General features: G+C 51.4%; 1 protein-coding gene across 8 annotated transcripts in view; it reads right to left on the bottom strand.

Moving 5' to 3' along the window:
• The window catches only part of LOC118213753 (protein TANC1-like), a 138,681-nt gene that overhangs the window by 31,905 nt on the left and 89,388 nt on the right, over nt 1–17,388 (bottom strand). For 7 of the 8 annotated variants that reach the window (XM_035392869.1, XM_035392868.1, XM_035392862.1 and 4 more), the window contains 3 exons: nt 5,051–5,170; nt 3,475–3,756; nt 2,429–2,580 (listed from right to left, as the gene is read on the bottom strand). In XM_035392869.1, the coding sequence (XP_035248760.1) occupies nt 2,429–2,580; nt 3,475–3,756; nt 5,051–5,170 (554 nt within the window). Of the gene's footprint in view, nt 1–2,428; nt 2,581–3,474; nt 3,757–5,050; nt 5,171–6,124; nt 6,653–17,388 lie in introns of those variants that run through there. The other variant, XM_035392866.1, reaches the window with a different exon arrangement.

Below are 17,388 nucleotides of genomic sequence, written 5' to 3'. Positions count from 1 at the left end.
ACCAATGATCTGACGAGTCGCCGTGGGTCTTCTGAAGAAGTTGAGCGTGTTTACGCTGAAAAAAAACAGATGTCCCGCGTTTTGGACGGACGGAAGGCGCCGGAACGAGGAAGAGCGTTCCCCTTAATTAGACCGCGCCTCGCCCGCCCTCGGCTTCCGCGGAGCCAGCCTTTGAACTCCGCAGATTTCCCATTCATGAGATGCGCCTTACCTCAGATAGCACCTGCCCACCTGCTGTTCGGCAGTCTCAGCCGTCTGCGCGCCCACAGACCAACCGCTAACCGGAGAAAACGCTAACCGGAGAAAACGCTAGCGGTTCTCCGCGCTCGTTTCGAAGCTCAGCTCGAAGCGCCAGGACCGAGGGACCTTCTCCACCTCGCCGCCCTTAATTGGTCGGACTGGTTTTTTTGTCGGGCCGTCTCCGAGGACGCGCGCGGTCGAACGGCGCTTTGACCCGCTTCGGCGGCGGTTAGCTCGTCCGCTCCGCGCCTCGCTGCGGGCGGGGCTTCGGCGCGGGACCCCGCAGACAGCCGGAGCTCCGCAGGCCGAGCCGACAAAACGGTCGGCGGTGCTCTTAGCGCCGCCACCGCGGCGGACAGAGAGAGAGAGACGGGGAATCTACGACCGTGTAACGGGCCCTGAAAGGGGCTTATCCACCGTGGCCGAGCCTCCATTGTTCACGCGCTCGTCTCTCGTGTCGGAGGAAGGACCGCCGATGAATTCCATAACCGAATCGATTTCCATCCGTTTGGTCACGTCGCTGATTCGTTTCTGGCATGAGGTCTCCTCTCCCGCCCTCCCTTGATGGCAACGGATCAGCGGTCATCGACAACTTACGCCCTTTGGGATACTACGGTTCCTCTCTCACTCTGTCTGTTTCTCTTCTTCTTTTTCTCCCTCTCTCCCTCCCCCCTTTAAGTTTTTGGTTCGTAATGGAACTGGGAAAGGATCGTCTCAACCGCCTGTTTAATGCGAGCGAACTCCGCAGGGTGGGGGAAAACACATTAAGCGAGCCGCTAAATGACAGATGGTTAATTAAGTGGGTGTGAGCGGGAAATTTGCTGGAATGGAACAATTAGGAGGCAAAGATGTAAACTGTAAACTTGCACTCCGAAAACCCAGATGGTTTGCTCACAGGAAACCCAGCGTGGAGAGCTCCAACAGGTTGGAGTGCTATATGAAAATCAGCAGCGGTAATGAAAGCACAATAAATAATATTTTCTCAATATTCACAATATGCCTTTCAAAATACCCGCACTGTTTTGGCACCACACGACAGGTTTATACATGTCACTTACCGCCCCACACTACACACGCACACGGCACACTCAATACCAGATTTAAATGAATGAGCATGATTATGCCAATTAGCCAGCGCTAAGTTCCCAGTCTAAATACAGGTGGAAGCCATCCAGAATGCTGGACACCGGGGGCTAAATTGCGATTTAGGCAATTTGCTCCACAAGAGCTCTTTCTGGCCACCCTGCTGACGTGTTCCCTAGGCAACACAGAGCCATGTCCTCGGGGTGGCTTTGTCCTCCAACTCATTTGGTTCTTTCACCGAGCAACAGAACGGCGCACAAGCAATCACGAAACAGAGGGCACTATGGGAATCTGGACTCCGGTCTCACCCCTTTCCGAAGGATTTAAAACTTCACATTACATACTTTCACTCTAAAGCTGTGCAATGGAAGCCATGATATTAAGCTAAATCTTTGGCAAACGAATGCTTTAAGAAAAAATAGAAAACAATTCTAATTAACTGACAAAATTTCAAATGCCTGGCGCAATGACACAACCGCGTTGACCCATAGGGGAATTGAACCAGCAGTCCAGATATACAGTCCAACAACGACAAACCAACCAACCCCCCCCCCCCCCCCCCCCCCCAACCTCAACCCCCCAAACCCAATACTAGAGACTGTACTGTGGCTGCGTGGAGTGCGACAGAGGTCCTCTTTCAGAACCTAATTAGAAACCTGAATGGGTTCCTCCAGGGAACCTGGAGTCCATTACGGCTCTTATCAGGTACAGGACCATAACCCTCCCAATCACCTCTCACCAGTCAATCCACAGAGAGATGCTCGGGCAAAACATCTTGATTTAGCAAGAGTAATCCAGTCTTTGTGAAGGTGTCTGGCGGCCCAAGTGCCTATTCGTCAACTGAAGCCAAACTGACACGCAATAAGAGCGCGCTCTGTGTCACAATAAAAGTCACTAAGGGTGGACTCAAGTGTCACTCATTTAATTTGCAGTCAGTTGGAAAGCTCAGAACACCACTCAGCCACGGCTACTGACCGTCTGCTGAACATTATTTTAAAAACCCTATGAACAGATAATACATTTTTACCCAGGAGAGACGGAAGAGGAGGAGAGGAGGAGGCCTCTTCGGGGGAGGGCGGGAGGAGTGGGCGTGGCGGGACCCTACCTTGGCGGCCAGGCGTTTGACGGCCTCCTCCCTGCGCCTCTGGAGCTCGGGCGTCCCGGGACAGCTGCTGTTGCGCAGGGTGTTGGTGGCGCTGGGGTGCGGGGCGGGCTGGGGGGGCTGGCTGAGGGGCAGGTCCGCGCTGCCGGTCCCACCTGCGAGGGGGACATGGGACGCGATGCTCACTGCTGCCCCCCTATGGAGCGGAGGTCTCACTGACCATGGCTTAACACAGATGGAGCATGTGCTTTCCCAGGAGTGCATTCTCTGGGGCTCGAACCCGCGGTTCTCTGTCTGCGTCTGTCTTATGGGGCTCAGCTAACCCTCTATGGAACGGCCACCTAAACTAACCACATCCACACGGAACACTCGCTATCTTAAAAACCGTCCCTTTCATCATGAAGATCTGGATACAATAAGGCCGAAAAACAAGGTGTAATTTCGCATTTAAATTCGTTCTGCTGGTTTACTGTGCGTGAAGTCAACAAACAGCAAAATCACCAACCACCTCCAATCCGGCATAGTAAATCAGCAATTCAACAAATCTGTTTTGAGCGATTCAAGGTGCGGAAACCTTAAATGTGCCTGAAAGCAGTCGCGAGAGCGATTTTGAACGCGGCAGTTATATTGGGCACAAATGGAACGCGAGGTGCCCGAGTCTGTTCCCCGTCCCCGCTCTGACTCACGGCGGGCGAGAAGAACACCGCAGACATCCCAGCGGCGCGGCGGCGGTTTAAACACCGGAATGTTCCGAGGCTTAATGGCGTTGCCGTAAAAACGCTGACATTTGAATTAAACGGCCCCCCCGTAAATAACCGCCCCTAAACTTCCTGCGGCGCGCAGCCGGATACCCGCCCGGGCGCGCTCAGCGCACGTCTGGAGCCCGCGCTTCCCCCGAACGACCGCAAAGCCGCCGCCGCCGCCGTCGGCAATTACACCGAGGCTATCGCGCGCGGCCGGATTAGCAAGCCGGAGGAGTTCGGGGACGCCGGGGCTCTAATCCCATTGTCCGCCCACCCCCCCCCGCGCATGCGGGACGCGCTCCTTACTTTTCGGGGAGGCCCCGGGGCTGTTGGAGGCGATCTGGCGCATGCGGCCGCCGTGGCAGCTGAGCGCCACCAGCCGGGAGACGATGGCGGTCTTGCCGAAGCCCACGCTGCCCACGACGATGACGCCGCGGCCCTCGCCCGGCCCGTCCCGCCGCAGCGCGTCCTCCGTCAGCTGGAAGAGCCAGTCGCGGCCCACGAACACCGAGTCCATGGTGATGCTGGGCACCTCGAACAGCAGCGGCTTGAGCATGATGTCCACCGGCTTGTAGGGGGCGAAGCGGGCTGGAGGGGGGAAAGACAGAAACGCACGCGCCTCGGTCACCGGCCTGTACCGTTACATTGAGGCTGTAGCTCGTGGTCACGCCTCCAAGTTTGACTTTACGTTACTTTGTGACCTAGCCTATGCTAACTCTGTGAACTGGACTTGATGTGTTCAAGGCTATGAATCACGGTTACATAATGAGTATTGCACCTTATCAGACCCGTGTTCTGTAGGTGTTCCAATGACCTTCGGTATGCATTCGGTAGGCGCTATGCGCCAAAGAAATGTAATGTAATGCCTGGCTAGTCTGACCCGCGCTTATGACATCAGTACCGCTGGACCCTGCTCTTAACACACTCTATTTCAACTGTCCAAGCGCACTGGACTCTTCATCAATATAAAAACATGCAGACATGCATTCAGTACAGTGAGTCAGTGGTGCGTCTACAAATTCTGTGGAGGCCGGGCTTTTTCTCGGGGTTGTTAAGGGGAGAAAACGGCCTGCGCTGTGGTTAGCGCAGTCTTAGCAGTTAGCGCAGTCTTAGCTGTTAGCGCAGTCTTAGCGGTTAGCGCAGTCTTAGCGGTTAGCGCAGTCTTAGTGGTTAGCGCAGTCTTAGCTGTTAGCGCAGTCTTAGCGGTTAGCGCAGTCTTAGCTGTTAGCGCAGTCTAAGCTGTTAGCACAGTCTTAGCTGTTAGCGCAGTCTAAGCTGTTAGCGCAGTCTTAGCGGTTAGCGCAGTCTTAGTGGTTAGCGCAGTCTTAGCTGTTAGCGCAGTCTTAGCGGTTAGCACAGCCAGAGAGGCGAATGCTGATGTGCACACAGAGCGGACCAGGCCGCGGGCCAGAGCTATGGCTATGGCTAGCTCCGGCTGCGCAGACGCTCTGCGGTTTGAACACCCGTGATAACTAAATTTTTGTAACATCACGGCTAAAGTTTCACGATTTGCTCAAATTCAACCCGTAAAACTGTTCACAGGATCTGCAAAGAACCAGATTTTTAAAAATGTTCTACCTGACAGCTAGAATAACCTAACCGCTATCCTCAAACGATGAAAAACTACCTGTTGCTTCAAGCTGGTGACAGCTTAATTATTTTCAATTGTGCAGCAATCAATTCACCTCTGTTCATAATGAAAAACCTTTATCTTCAAAAAAAAGAAAAAAATCTATATCTTCAAAATGAATAAATTCATTTAAATACAATACCAGTTCTCATCTAATATCTGTGTGGTAGAGATTAATCTTCATGGACATGAAAATGAGCCGTACACTGTGGGGCAGTATGGGTAATGTAGTACAGGGGGTGCTGGCCGTACCTTTGTCCTGCGGCACCCTTCCCCCTGTGTTGTGCCAGGGCAGCCGAATGGAGGTCCGCAGGGGCGTGTTACGCTGCTCATCGAGATAGCTCAGATCTTCCAGCTTGGTGGAACTGGTAGCTGTTACGGCAAAAGCAGAAACAGAGAGGTGAGAGAGTGATAGACGGAGAAAGAGAGAGAGAGACTTAAAGACTGAGACAGAGAGAGATACCAGGCAAACGGAGAGCGAGAGAAAAAGTGACAGACGCAGTGTGACATGTTTCCTGTTGGAACTGAGGCCGAAGGAAGTGAAGAGGAATCGTACAAGTAGACCCTGCCATTTAGAGTTCCCCGGAGGCAGTGCAGGCAGGTACGATATAGTGCACGCACACGCCACAGCACAGCAAAGAAGAGTGATGTTCCCAGGACTCACAGACACGGTCACACACACAGACCCACACTCACACACACACACAGACAAGCATGTACACACAGTACACATACACACACACGTACACACGTACACACAATACACATACACACAAGCGTGTACACACAGTACACAAACACACAGACATGTACACACAATACACATACACACAATACACATACACACACACGTACACACAATACACATACACACAAGCGTGTACACACAGTACACATACACACACACGTACACACAATACACATACACACAAGCGTGTACACACAGTACACAAACACACACACACGTACACACAATACACATACACACAAGCGTGTACACACAGTACACGAACACACAACCATGCACAAACAGTACACATACACACATACCACAAACAAACACTACACCCACTCCACACATTGAAACACACAAAATCACTATTTGTCAGCACCAAACCAAAACGCTAAGGAGCTAGAGCAGGGGGGTACACCCTCCTTCCCCCAACAGGTACACAACTTCCATAGGATGTCAAAGCACAGGAAGAGGGAGAGAGAGAAGGACAAAGACAAACAGGTGTGGTCCTGCTAGAGCAGGTGAGGTGCATGACAAGCGTGTACACACACACACACACACACACACACACACACGTGCGCGCACTCGCGTACAGATAGCATCGTGTACGGCGAGGGAGAGGAAGCAGTCCACGTCCTACGACGTCCCAGCCCTCCGTCCCAGAGCACATCCGAATTCTGAGGCGGTCCTCGGGAGCTCCGGATCGCCACGGAGACGCGGCGTCTCTCTCTCTCCGATAAAAAGCTAAGCGCTCCGCTGCGCTGATCTTCAGGGGCCGGGCGAGTCGCTTTCTGATCTCCGCTCATTCAGGGGGGAGCGCCTCGTAAACGAAACGCCACTTCTCTCTGGAGACGAGGAAGCGCAGCCAGCCGACCCGCATCCGCACAACGCTCAGCTTTTTTTTCTCTCTTTTTTTTTCCAGTTGCTTTTTCAGATGAAAGCCTATTATTTATCCCACCGGCGGGCGAATGCAAAAAAAATTCGGTTTCGGAACGAGAAGGCTCTGACAGGCAGGCAGCCGCGCACCTCGCCCGCAGCGAGGGGAGCTCTCGTTCACCTCTCCATCGCACAGCGTGCCCCAAATCTTTAATTAGCCGTCGCCCCCGCTCCCCGTTCCGCCAACCTGTTTGCACGGGTCCCCCCTCCCGCTCCCGTTATCGTCCCCGAGAAGACGCACGGCGAGGAGCTACTCACGGTCACGCGGGAGAGGTGTGTGAGCACACACACACACACACACACACATTTAGAAAAACTGCCCTCGTTGTGGGGACCGGCAGGACGGACAGCACTTTGTAAAAAAAAAAAAAAACCCCCCGAGAGAATTCCCCAGTAAAAAGCTCATGGAGGTACCTAAATGAATCTTCTGCGCCGCCGCTTCGATCCATGGCCGCTGACAATATTCAACTTGTAATTGGACTTGGCAGTTACCAGGCGCGGACGTCGCGGCGTCCACAACGTTAGCATTCAGCAAATTAATTGCAGGAGACTGCTTTTCATTTCTTCCCAGACAGAGAGAGAGAGAGAATGAAAGAGAGAGGGGGGAGAGGGAGAGAGCGACAGTGAGCGGGAGAGAGGGAGGGAGCCGAGAGGAGAGGAAGAGGAAGAAGAATGAAGAGAGGGACAGAGACGGGCGAGCAGAATGAAAAGCAGCATTGTGGAGGGAGCTCCTCCGATGTGGCTGATTGCAGTTCGCGCCGGGCGGCCAGAGAGGAATTAATCAATGGCTCTTCCAGCACTGTCTCCCAAAAGAGGGGGAGAGAGAGAGAGAGAGAGGGAGAGAGAGACAGTGTGTGAGAGAGAGAGAGAGAGAGAGAGAGAGAGGACAGTGAAAGGAAAAGGGAGGGCGAGACAGAATGATGGAACAGGAGGGAGAGATGAAGTGAGAGGGATAGGGATAAAGACAATGGGGGGGAGCGAGAGAGAGAGGGAGCGAGAGAGAGAGAGATAAAGTTGAAAGCGCGTGCTTTAATCCAGCTCATGCACATCAGTCAAGCCCCGGGCGGCACTGAAATTGCTCTCTCTCTCTCTCACTCTCTCTCTCTCTCTCTCTCTCTCTCTCTCTCTCTCTCTCTCTCTCTCTCTCTCTCTCTCTCACTCTCTCTCTCTCTCTCTCTCTCTCTCTCTCTCTCGCTGAGGACTCAATGAACACGGCGTCCCCACCCAATCACCTCCGCGCCATCGTAATGCCCATCTATCGCCTCACACCGCGCCTCCGCGCCATCGTAATGCCCGTCTATCGCCTCCCATCGCGCCTCCGCGCCATCGTAATGCCCATCTATCGCCTCACATCGCGCCTCCGCGCCATCGTAATGCCCATCTATCGCCTCACATCGCGCCTCCGCGCCATCGTAATGCCCATCTATCGCTTCCCATCGCGCCTCTGCGTCTCTCCGCTCACAGCCGGGGGGACGGGGTCCCGGGATGAACCCTGGGGGAAAGGACTCAAACTTGAGTCTGTGAGACACGGCCATTTCACAGCCAGGGATGAGCGGAGCGACTGCTCGCTTTCCTTTCAGTCTGAGGACCGAACCGCTTTCCCCGCACGAAAAAAAAAAACGGTTACCCTAAAAAGCTTGCTTAAATAATGACTTCGCTGCTCTGGAGCAGTTCTTCTTGCTTCTCGCTTTTCAAATTTCTTTTAAGCTTCAACTTTTACCCCGGGTTTCAGTTCCAGCAAATGTCTTTCTCTCTTTCTCTTTCTCTCTCAATCTCTCCCTCTCTCTCCTCTGCTTCCTGCGGCGCTGGCTCGTAGCACGTGAATAACGTGACGCCTTGAAGTCTCCACCTTGAAGTCGGCGCATTTGCAAAAGCGCTTTGAAGCCGCCACACAGATGTGTCAACTTCCATTCTGATGAAAATGGATTTTTTTCCCCCAGCGAGTCCATCGCCTCTTTGTCTCGGAGGGCGGAGCGGGAGGGATCCGCACGGTTCCGCAGCCTGTGGTCCGGGTCTAAAGGGTGTCACCGTGGTAACAGGAAAGGCCTGGCACTTCCCTCTACAAAAGCCCTCAATGGCCCATCGTTAGGACCGAGTGTTTGTCACGAAAAATAACGGCAGCTACAAAATCACGGAGCAGCGGCGGCAAAGTTGCCGAAAATCGCGGAGAACCGAAAGCAGCGGCAGATATCACGGCGTGTTATAAAAATCATCAATTTATTAAATTAATTCAAAGTTCTCATGCGTGGGAGAGATCTGAAGAGGGGGACAATTGAAATAACATGAACAAATTTGGCAACGGTAACAAGAGCTTTAAGTTTATCAAAAAATCAGCAGGCAGCTGCCACTAGGAACAAAAGTATTGATAGGCTGGTACATTTGATCATTTGGGTCCATCACGGAAGGAAAGAGCATGACTTTTGGCCTTTAATTTAAAAAAAGTTGTCAGACAGAGCATGCTCAAATTGCATTACTAAATTATAAAACAGGGTGACCACGTGTCCTTTTTTATGTCTTTAAAGATTGTTTTGGTACGATATGTTGTACATTGAGAGATTTGAGTCTTTGATGGAGCTCCTGTTACCATAACGTCACCATAATGGGAAAAGGAGCGCTCGACATCACACTGTTGACAGTGTGTCACACATCTGATTGCAACAATTGAAAAGAACGGGAATGTTGATCCAAGCGCATTCCAGAATCTGTACACATTGTCACACTTTTTTCCCCCTAGCAATATGATTAAAATGCCTAGGCCCATACAAATCACACTGTAGGCTACGTTAAAGTCGACAGTTACCATTCAAAACTGACGAAAAATCACAGAAAGTCCTAAAAATGGGGGAAATCACAGAAATGGCAAAAACGGGTAGCCGCCAAACTGCCCAAAAAGGGCAAAAATCACAGAATCCGTGACACCTGCGACTTCCGTGACAAGCATCCAGCTTCAAAAGGGATATGAACCTGAGCTGACTACACCTAAAAATCTTAAGTTTGGCCTGATAATAAAGTATCTCCTCTACTCTGGCAGGCAAGCAATCTGTTTGTTCACAGTGCATAATTTATTAGCTACTGTTGACTTATGAATGCCATACATTCCTGTTCTTTATATTCATGGTAAATGGTAAATGGACTGCATTTATATAGCGCTTTTATCCAAAGCGCTTTACAATTGATGCCTCTCATTCGCCAGAGCAGTTAGGGGTTAGGGGTTAGGTGTCTTGCTCAAGGACACTTCGACATGCCCAGGGCGGGGTTTGAACCGGCAACCCTCCGACTGCCAGACAATCGGTCTTACCTCCTGAGCTATGTCGCCCCTATTCATCATGTATATAGAAATGAGCTGCATACACACAACACACACACACAAACACCAAACTACAGCATTCTGCAGACACCCAGCTTCTGAGCCAGGCAGCTAATTCCTGTACATAAACGGAACATCACGTAGCTCATTATCGATATTAATTTTTATAAAAGGGGTAAAGTGGGCGCTGAGCAGCACTGTAGGTCTGGATTACATAAGCAGAGCAGACAGAAAGCACTGCTGGATTCACAAGGGCCTCTGGAAGCAGGCGGTCCCCAGAGCACGCTGCTGCGGGGCACTGAGACTGTGGCTGTGAATGAGCTCTGGGCAGCCTCCCAGCATGGCCAGCCACACAGGGCATTGCACCTGTAACACGTGCGTGCAAAACCCTGCAGTCCACACAGAGGGAGTAAATGGTAAATGGGCCTAGGCCCATACAAATCACACTGTAGGCTACGTTAAAGTCGACAGTTACCATTCAAAACTGACGAAAAATCACAGAAAGTCCTAAAAATGGGGGAAATCACAGAAATGGCAAAAACGGGTAGCCGCCAAACTGCCCAAAAAGGGCAAAAATCACAGAATCCGTGACACCTGCGACTTCCGTGACAAGCATCCAGCTTCAAAAGGGATATGAACCTGAGCTGACTACACCTAAAAATCTTAAGTTTGGCCTGATAATAAAGTATCTCCTCTACTCTGGCAGGCAAGCAATCTGTTTGTTCACAGTGCATAATTTATTAGCTACTGTTGACTTATGAATGCCATACATTCCTGTTCTTTATATTCATGGTAAATGGTAAATGGACTGCATTTATATAGCGCTTTTATCCAAAGCGCTTTACAATTGATGCCTCTCATTCGCCAGAGCAGTTAGGGGTTAGGGGTTAGGTGTCTTGCTCAAGGACACTTCGACATGCCCAGGGCGGGGTTTGAACCGGCAACCCTCCGACTGCCAGACAATCGGTCTTACCTCCTGAGCTATGTCGCCCCTATTCATCATGTATATAGAAATGAGCTGCATACACACAACACACACACACAAACACCAAACTACAGCATTCTGCAGACACCCAGCTTCTGAGCCAGGCAGCTAATTCCTGTACATAAACGGAACATCACGTAGCTCATTATCGATATTAATTTTTATAAAAGGGGTAAAGTGGGCGCTGAGCAGCACTGTAGGTCTGGATTACATAAGCAGAGCAGACAGAAAGCACTGCTGGATTCACAAGGGCCTCTGGAAGCAGGCGGTCCCCAGAGCACGCTGCTGCGGGGCACTGAGACTGTGGCTGTGAATGAGCTCTGGGCAGCCTCCCAGCATGGCCAGCCACACAGGGCATTGCACCTGTAACACGTGCGTGCAAAACCCTGCAGTCCACACAGAGGGAGTAAATGGTAAATGGTAAATGGACTGCATTTATATAGCGCTTTCATCCAAAGCGCTTTACAATTGATGCCTCTCATTCGCCAGAGCAGTTAGGGGTTAGGTGTCTTGCTCAGGGACACTTCGACACGCCCAGGGCGGGGGATCGAACCGACAACCCTCCGACTGCCAGACAACCGCTCTTACCCCCTGAGCTATGTCGCCCCCATACAACAGCAGGCCTGAAGTTAGTTCTCTTTAAGTCCTCACACAGCACATCAGCCTTTATTTCCCATTCCGCAATTTGAAATGAACGGATAATCAATTCCGTCTATTTGGAACGGGCGCGAAACCGCTCGCTGCCGGGATAGACGCGACCGCCAGCGGAAAATTACGTTTCTTCCCATCCGAAAAAAAACCTGCACCGCCGTGAAACAAAGCGCAATGGAAGAGAAAATCACGGCTGTAAGTTCCGCGAACCCGCGCTTCCGCTCGTTTTTATTGCGCGAAAACTGTCGTCGTACTTTTCCGGAAACGGCCTCGCTCTGTGATTTACGCCGCGCGCATCGCTCCACCCGTTCGGAATACAAACAAAAGCGACACGGAACCATCTGCCCCCGAGTGAAACTGCACCACCTGCGGAATCAGCAGCCGCAGTGAGAGCCCAGAGTACGGCGGGGCTCACGATTCTGAAGGGCAAGATGGAGAAACACAAACGAGTGCTTCTCAGAGAACAGCTCTCCAGGTGGGCGTCCGTCGTCTCCTTGAAACCAATACCGACTGCCACCTCCAAAAATTAGACCGCATCCATCTCTCTCTGGAACTCCATCTCTCTCCTTGCCGTTAAACTTGAACTGTTCAGAACGTTCTGGAGAGACGCCACTTCAGCTCGCGTAAACGCAGCCTTTCAGAACGCCGCGCGAGCAAACAGACGCGCGGACGCCGTTCGCCCGCTAAATCCGGGTCCGGATGGGAGGGGGAGGAAGGCCAGTAAAACGCGGCCGTGCGCGGAACGGGGCGGAACTCGACTCCGACTCGACAGGAACGCCCGGGCCCTCGCGGCGAATCCCTAATGGAATGACAGCAGGATTCCCGAAACCGCGAGGAGTCTCTCTCGTTAAAACTAACCGAACGAGGCTGCGTTCCCAACGCGCTGCGCAAGACGACGGGTCGGGGGGCGAACAGTCAGAGCGCTGATTGGTTCCGGGATTTTTCGCTTAATCGCCTCCGGCACGCGCACGGTTCCTCTGTAGCGTTCATTCAAACAAATTTATACGGAGTTCAATGTACGGGCATGAGGAAATCAGTTAACACAAGATGGTGGACCCACCATGGCAACAGGATTTATTATTATTATTTTTTTTTTTTTTTTTAAGGCAGCCTCTTCCCCCTCGAGCGGCTGGCTTTACGGCTCCAGGCCCCACCCCCGGGGCCTATGAGAAAAGAGCGGCCCTCTGCACGGGGCCCGAACCACAGGAGCCCGTAATAGACCAGGGAAACGCGCGCTGGAGAATTCGAGAGATTAAAACCACAGGGCAGAGCGAGTGTTCGGGACCGAAATAGACGGGGGCCAATTACCGCGCCCCAGTGTCAACACGGAGCCGAATTTGAGCGAGGAGCCCGTGAAAGGGCGGCAGAGCGCCCCGCGCGGCCCAGGAACACGGCCTCGCGGCACAGCGGAGCGAACGCTCGACGGACGCCGTTCTCACCGCCAGTACCCCTCGCCTCCTGTGGATCGTCTCCTTGGAGACAGCGGGCTTATGAAATTCCATCGAGCGCGCTGGAATGTGAAGTATTGCTTATTCCTGTTGAAGCCCAGTGTAATCTCGATTTCACAGCCTAACACCGAGACGACCAACGCCAGAGCCTCTCACCACACTCTTCAGGGGAACGGAGAATAATGCGAAAGCAGTCGTGAGCACGTCAGTGCGTACTGCGAGGTACAGTTCATCCAGGATCCAGGTGCTGTCGTTTTGTCAGTTCCGCTGTTTACGCTACCAGAAAATGGCTAACGGTCATAGCATATTTCCATTTTCGAGGGGGCGTAGTAGGCACTCCTGTTTAAGCCAGATGGCACAGGTGACGTGGCTTAAACTTTGCAAGACTCCCTGTAACCAATGTGAGCGCTTCACAGCAGGCATGGGTACCTACCTGCCTGGCAGGTGTTGCGTAAAAACCCCAATCTCAAGTTATTGGTGTCTATAGTACCATCATTCTGGCTTCAAAAAAATGTATTCCTGCATGGCTGTTTAAGACGAACCAGCAAATGAAGCCTTTAAACAACACAAATTCATCCACTTAAGGCTGAGCGTATGACTCGATGTGCGATGTGGTGATGTCTCGCATTCTGGCGAACCTTTTGACAGAGACTAAACGCTGTGTCAGGCCCGGGAAGCACCCGCACAACGAGCGTCTGCAGTAAAACGGGCCATACATCACACTTTCAACGAGCGCTTACGAGAATCCATCTCTCTTCAAAGCAAAACCTGACAATGACATTTATTTGCTTATCTCATACACTCCAACGGATCCGATTAAGTCTCGCAGTTCTCATGGCTCTGCACGGATACGAATCTCTTCGGACTGAAAAAACACCCGGGTCAGATTTGACTCCTTCAGACTCTTTTGAGAATCACAGCTGACAGGAAAAGAGGTTTTATAACTGTCAGATTCGGGGTTGGTCAGGGACAGCACCAGTGTTACGTACTGTGTAGACGCAGTTTAATTCAATAACGGCCTATCCAGGGTTTGTGTTTCCCACAGGATTGGGGCTTTGTGGGCACAAATCTGAGAAATACCCCATTTGGGGCGGCCTAATGCCAGCTTCACAGCCTTAATAGCTCTAATGGAAAATTCCAGGGGAAACATTGCACATGAGATTAAAAACCAACAACCATGAAAAACGGTACATAAAACAGCACCATCCAGAACGTCCTATAGAGAGATAATGACATTTTCAAATGACGTTTGATTTTTCACCAGTTAAACAGGAAAGCCGAAGGAAGAAAACACAAGCATAAGCAGAGAGCAGCCGCCAGAGGCTAACGCTCCTGTAGCCGCTCATTTGAAGCTGAGCTCACGCTGAAACTCTTTTTCAAAAGTACAGACTCCTAGCATGTGTTGCCACAGGCCTGCTCTCCACCAGTAAACAATTACCGATTTTAAAAGCCAAGCATTTAATTTTGAGCGCTTGGTTTAATTGGGAAAAGTTTTTTTTTCTTGTTGTTGTTGTTTAATTACTCTTCGGGCAGGAGGTGCTATGTCAACGCGGTCACGCTAATCTTGCGGAACCCTGGGACGATTTCTCCCGCCCGTCTCCATGGCAGCCCGGCAACGCCCCCCACCCCACCCCCCCCTGAAATTGCTGGTGCGCTGAAATAGCGCTGGAGAGCCGAGCGGTGACGTCACGGCCGCAGCGCGCGGGTTCCTACGGTTACGGCTACGCCGCGTTTTGAGTGGCGGGGGACAGGTGCGGGCCGGGCCGCTGCGGGCCCGGCGAGAAAACAGCCCTTTGTTTTTCACAGATATGCGCCGAGGGCAAGGAAAGGTCAGCGCAAAGACCCCGCAGTATCGCTTACAGGGGGGCCGCGGCTCCGCCTTCGTCTCATTGGCTGCCTCGTGCCACATGGCTCTCGTCAAATTCTCGGCAAGGTTTTTTTTTTTTTTTCTCGTTTTCATCAAAACGTTCAAAAGAAAACCCGAGACCCGGAGATGTTTCTAGAACGGCCGCTTACAGAAATAGAATTGAATCAGACAACTGGATGAATCCTGTGCCAGAAGAGGACGGAAGCTCATTTCGCGGAAGCGTGCGTGCGTGCGTGTGTCTCTATCTCTCTCACTCACGCGCGCGCACACACACACGCACGCACACCGGGGAAGATGTTTTATCCCTGAAAGGTAAGGGGCGGCGTTCACCGCTTTAAGGTTTATTCCAGATAAAGGCCTGCTGAGTCGGGCAACAAAAGAACAGGCTTCAAAAAGCCCTCACAGAAGCCCCTAACCACGGGTTTCAGGGTGACATTTAGCTCTCCGGCACGTCAGTCAGAGCAGAGACTTCCGCAAGACTGCTCCTGGGGTCGATCCAGCTGGAAAGGGACACTTGTTGGTTAGTGCTTATAGCACAGGGATGGTCTGGCCCTGAGGCTCCAATGCTGTAGTATCAGAGCAGAGCGGTGGTGGCCCGTGACATCATAGAACAGACACATGAGTTAGGGGTGAGAAACGGACTGGGGCAGGTGGGTCACGCAGGCGTTCAGCCATCATTCAACTCGACGGCCTCCACGGCTGCACTCAATGTGAGGAACGGCGACGTCTCCAGGGTGACCGGGACAGCCAAAACTCGACCGCAGGGAAATCTACAGTCACAACCCTCACCGAAACACACAATTACGCAATTAACACAATTAACACAATTAACATATCAGAATAATTAGCCCTTACAGGGACGGCTCACCCAGTGTAATTTCACAAATAGGATTCCACATCGTAAAAGTTGCCCACAGTCAAAGACAGACTGGGTTCCTTTATGTTTGTAAATTTATATCGGCGGAGAGTGACGTGAGAGAGCTAGTCTCACCACCTGGGATATACTGAAAGCAGAAGCCACATTAGCATTTTCTAAACTGCCTGCGTAATAAAATCTAACAAACCGGTATGAGCCAGAAACATTACTGCTTACAGAAGTTACACAAATCTTGTTTGGAGGGCATTGTAGCCAACCGTAAAATTAGACGTGTGACTATAAGTCCCTCGGGTGTAACTCTGCATAAAAATGACATCATCGCATCAAGTTGGTTTTGCGCATCTGTACATCCACAGCGCACGTGCACGCACAAGCACACACAGAATGAATTCATACGACTGGAACAGAAGTCTTTGAGCTGGTGTCCTCATTGTGTTCTTATAGGCTAATACACGGTAATTATCAGACCGTGAGGGTTGTGTACCTCCATCGCAGGCTTGACATTCACTGGGAAAAACAAACGATGACAGAGTCTCCCAGTCGTTCCAGCAGTGGTAATGCTTTTAAGCTCACAGTAGCCTTCAGCTCCTCAGACTGCGGCTCGTTTCACCGTTATGATCAGAACTACGCAGCAGCTTTATTCTCGGCGATGGCCTGGTGACAGCCTCATGTCTGCTGACCAATCGCTGGACTCTCATGCACCCTCTATGCGAAATATTGAAATCATAACCCTCACAGCCACCATGCGCTAAAACAGCGCTGTTGTATCCAGATCATTTGAGCAAGAAAAGAGCACAGAACTAAAAAAAAATAAAAAAAAGAGGGGAGAGAGGGACCCTCCGAGCAGCTGTCAGGACGTCCCGAGCAGGGCCCGGCCGGTCGGAGCCCTGAGGAATGTGGAACCGATCGCCCCAGACACCGGCCGGTTCCGCGCTCGCACGGACGACGCGAAACAGCTGGCCTCGGGTATCACTTTGCCCCCTGGGAAAAAAAAAGGCGCCAGCGCCTAACCCCGGATACCCATCTCTCTCCTCCCCCCGCACGTGTAAATATGCAGCGCTCCAGCGTGTTCGTCTGCCTTATTTAACCAACAACTCCGCTTCCACCTGCGGGAAGTAGAGCGTGCTTAAGCTCCGCCTCCCAGTACCCAAATCAAGGGGGGGGGGGGGGGGCGTGAGTCTCATGCACAAAGAGGTATGCCTCTTTCCTTATTCACTTTATCTAAGTGTCGACTGGGCTGAATCGTTCTCCCTGACCTCAACAACGTGCCATATACTCCAGCAAACACACGTTTGTGAAAAACGAAAGGCCACAACAATTTGCAGAGCTCGCTTCATAAAACGACACTTTACATTTGCTTAGCAGGTGCCTCCAAATAATAATCCACACTGAGCATATCATTCCATTAATTTTTATTTATTTATAAACTCTATGTGATGAAGCAATTCTGATTAAGCAACTCACTCAAACAAATTTCAAACATGCAACCCTCTGGTTATAAGTGAAATCGCCATACTACTGCACCACCTGTGCTGCCTCCCCCGGAATGATCCAGAGCAACAGTGTGGCACACATATCTTTAAGTGGCAGCGCTGCTAATAACAATACAAATCAGCCAGTCCCGTTAGACAGAAGTTCATCACTGGAGATTAGCATGTTTTTACGATAGGAGTGTATTAACTTTCCTTTACCTAAACAAACCACAAAAGTCAAATTAACAACTGCCGCTAGTTTGAAGTATGTTACCAAAACATTTACACAAAGGGAGGGAAGCGTATCGGTCCCA

This window comes from Anguilla anguilla, chromosome 15 (assembly GCF_013347855.1).
Source record: "Anguilla anguilla isolate fAngAng1 chromosome 15, fAngAng1.pri, whole genome shotgun sequence".
Lineage (NCBI taxonomy): Eukaryota > Metazoa > Chordata > Actinopteri > Anguilliformes > Anguillidae > Anguilla > Anguilla anguilla.
This window is presented reverse-complemented; position numbering and strand designations above follow the sequence as displayed.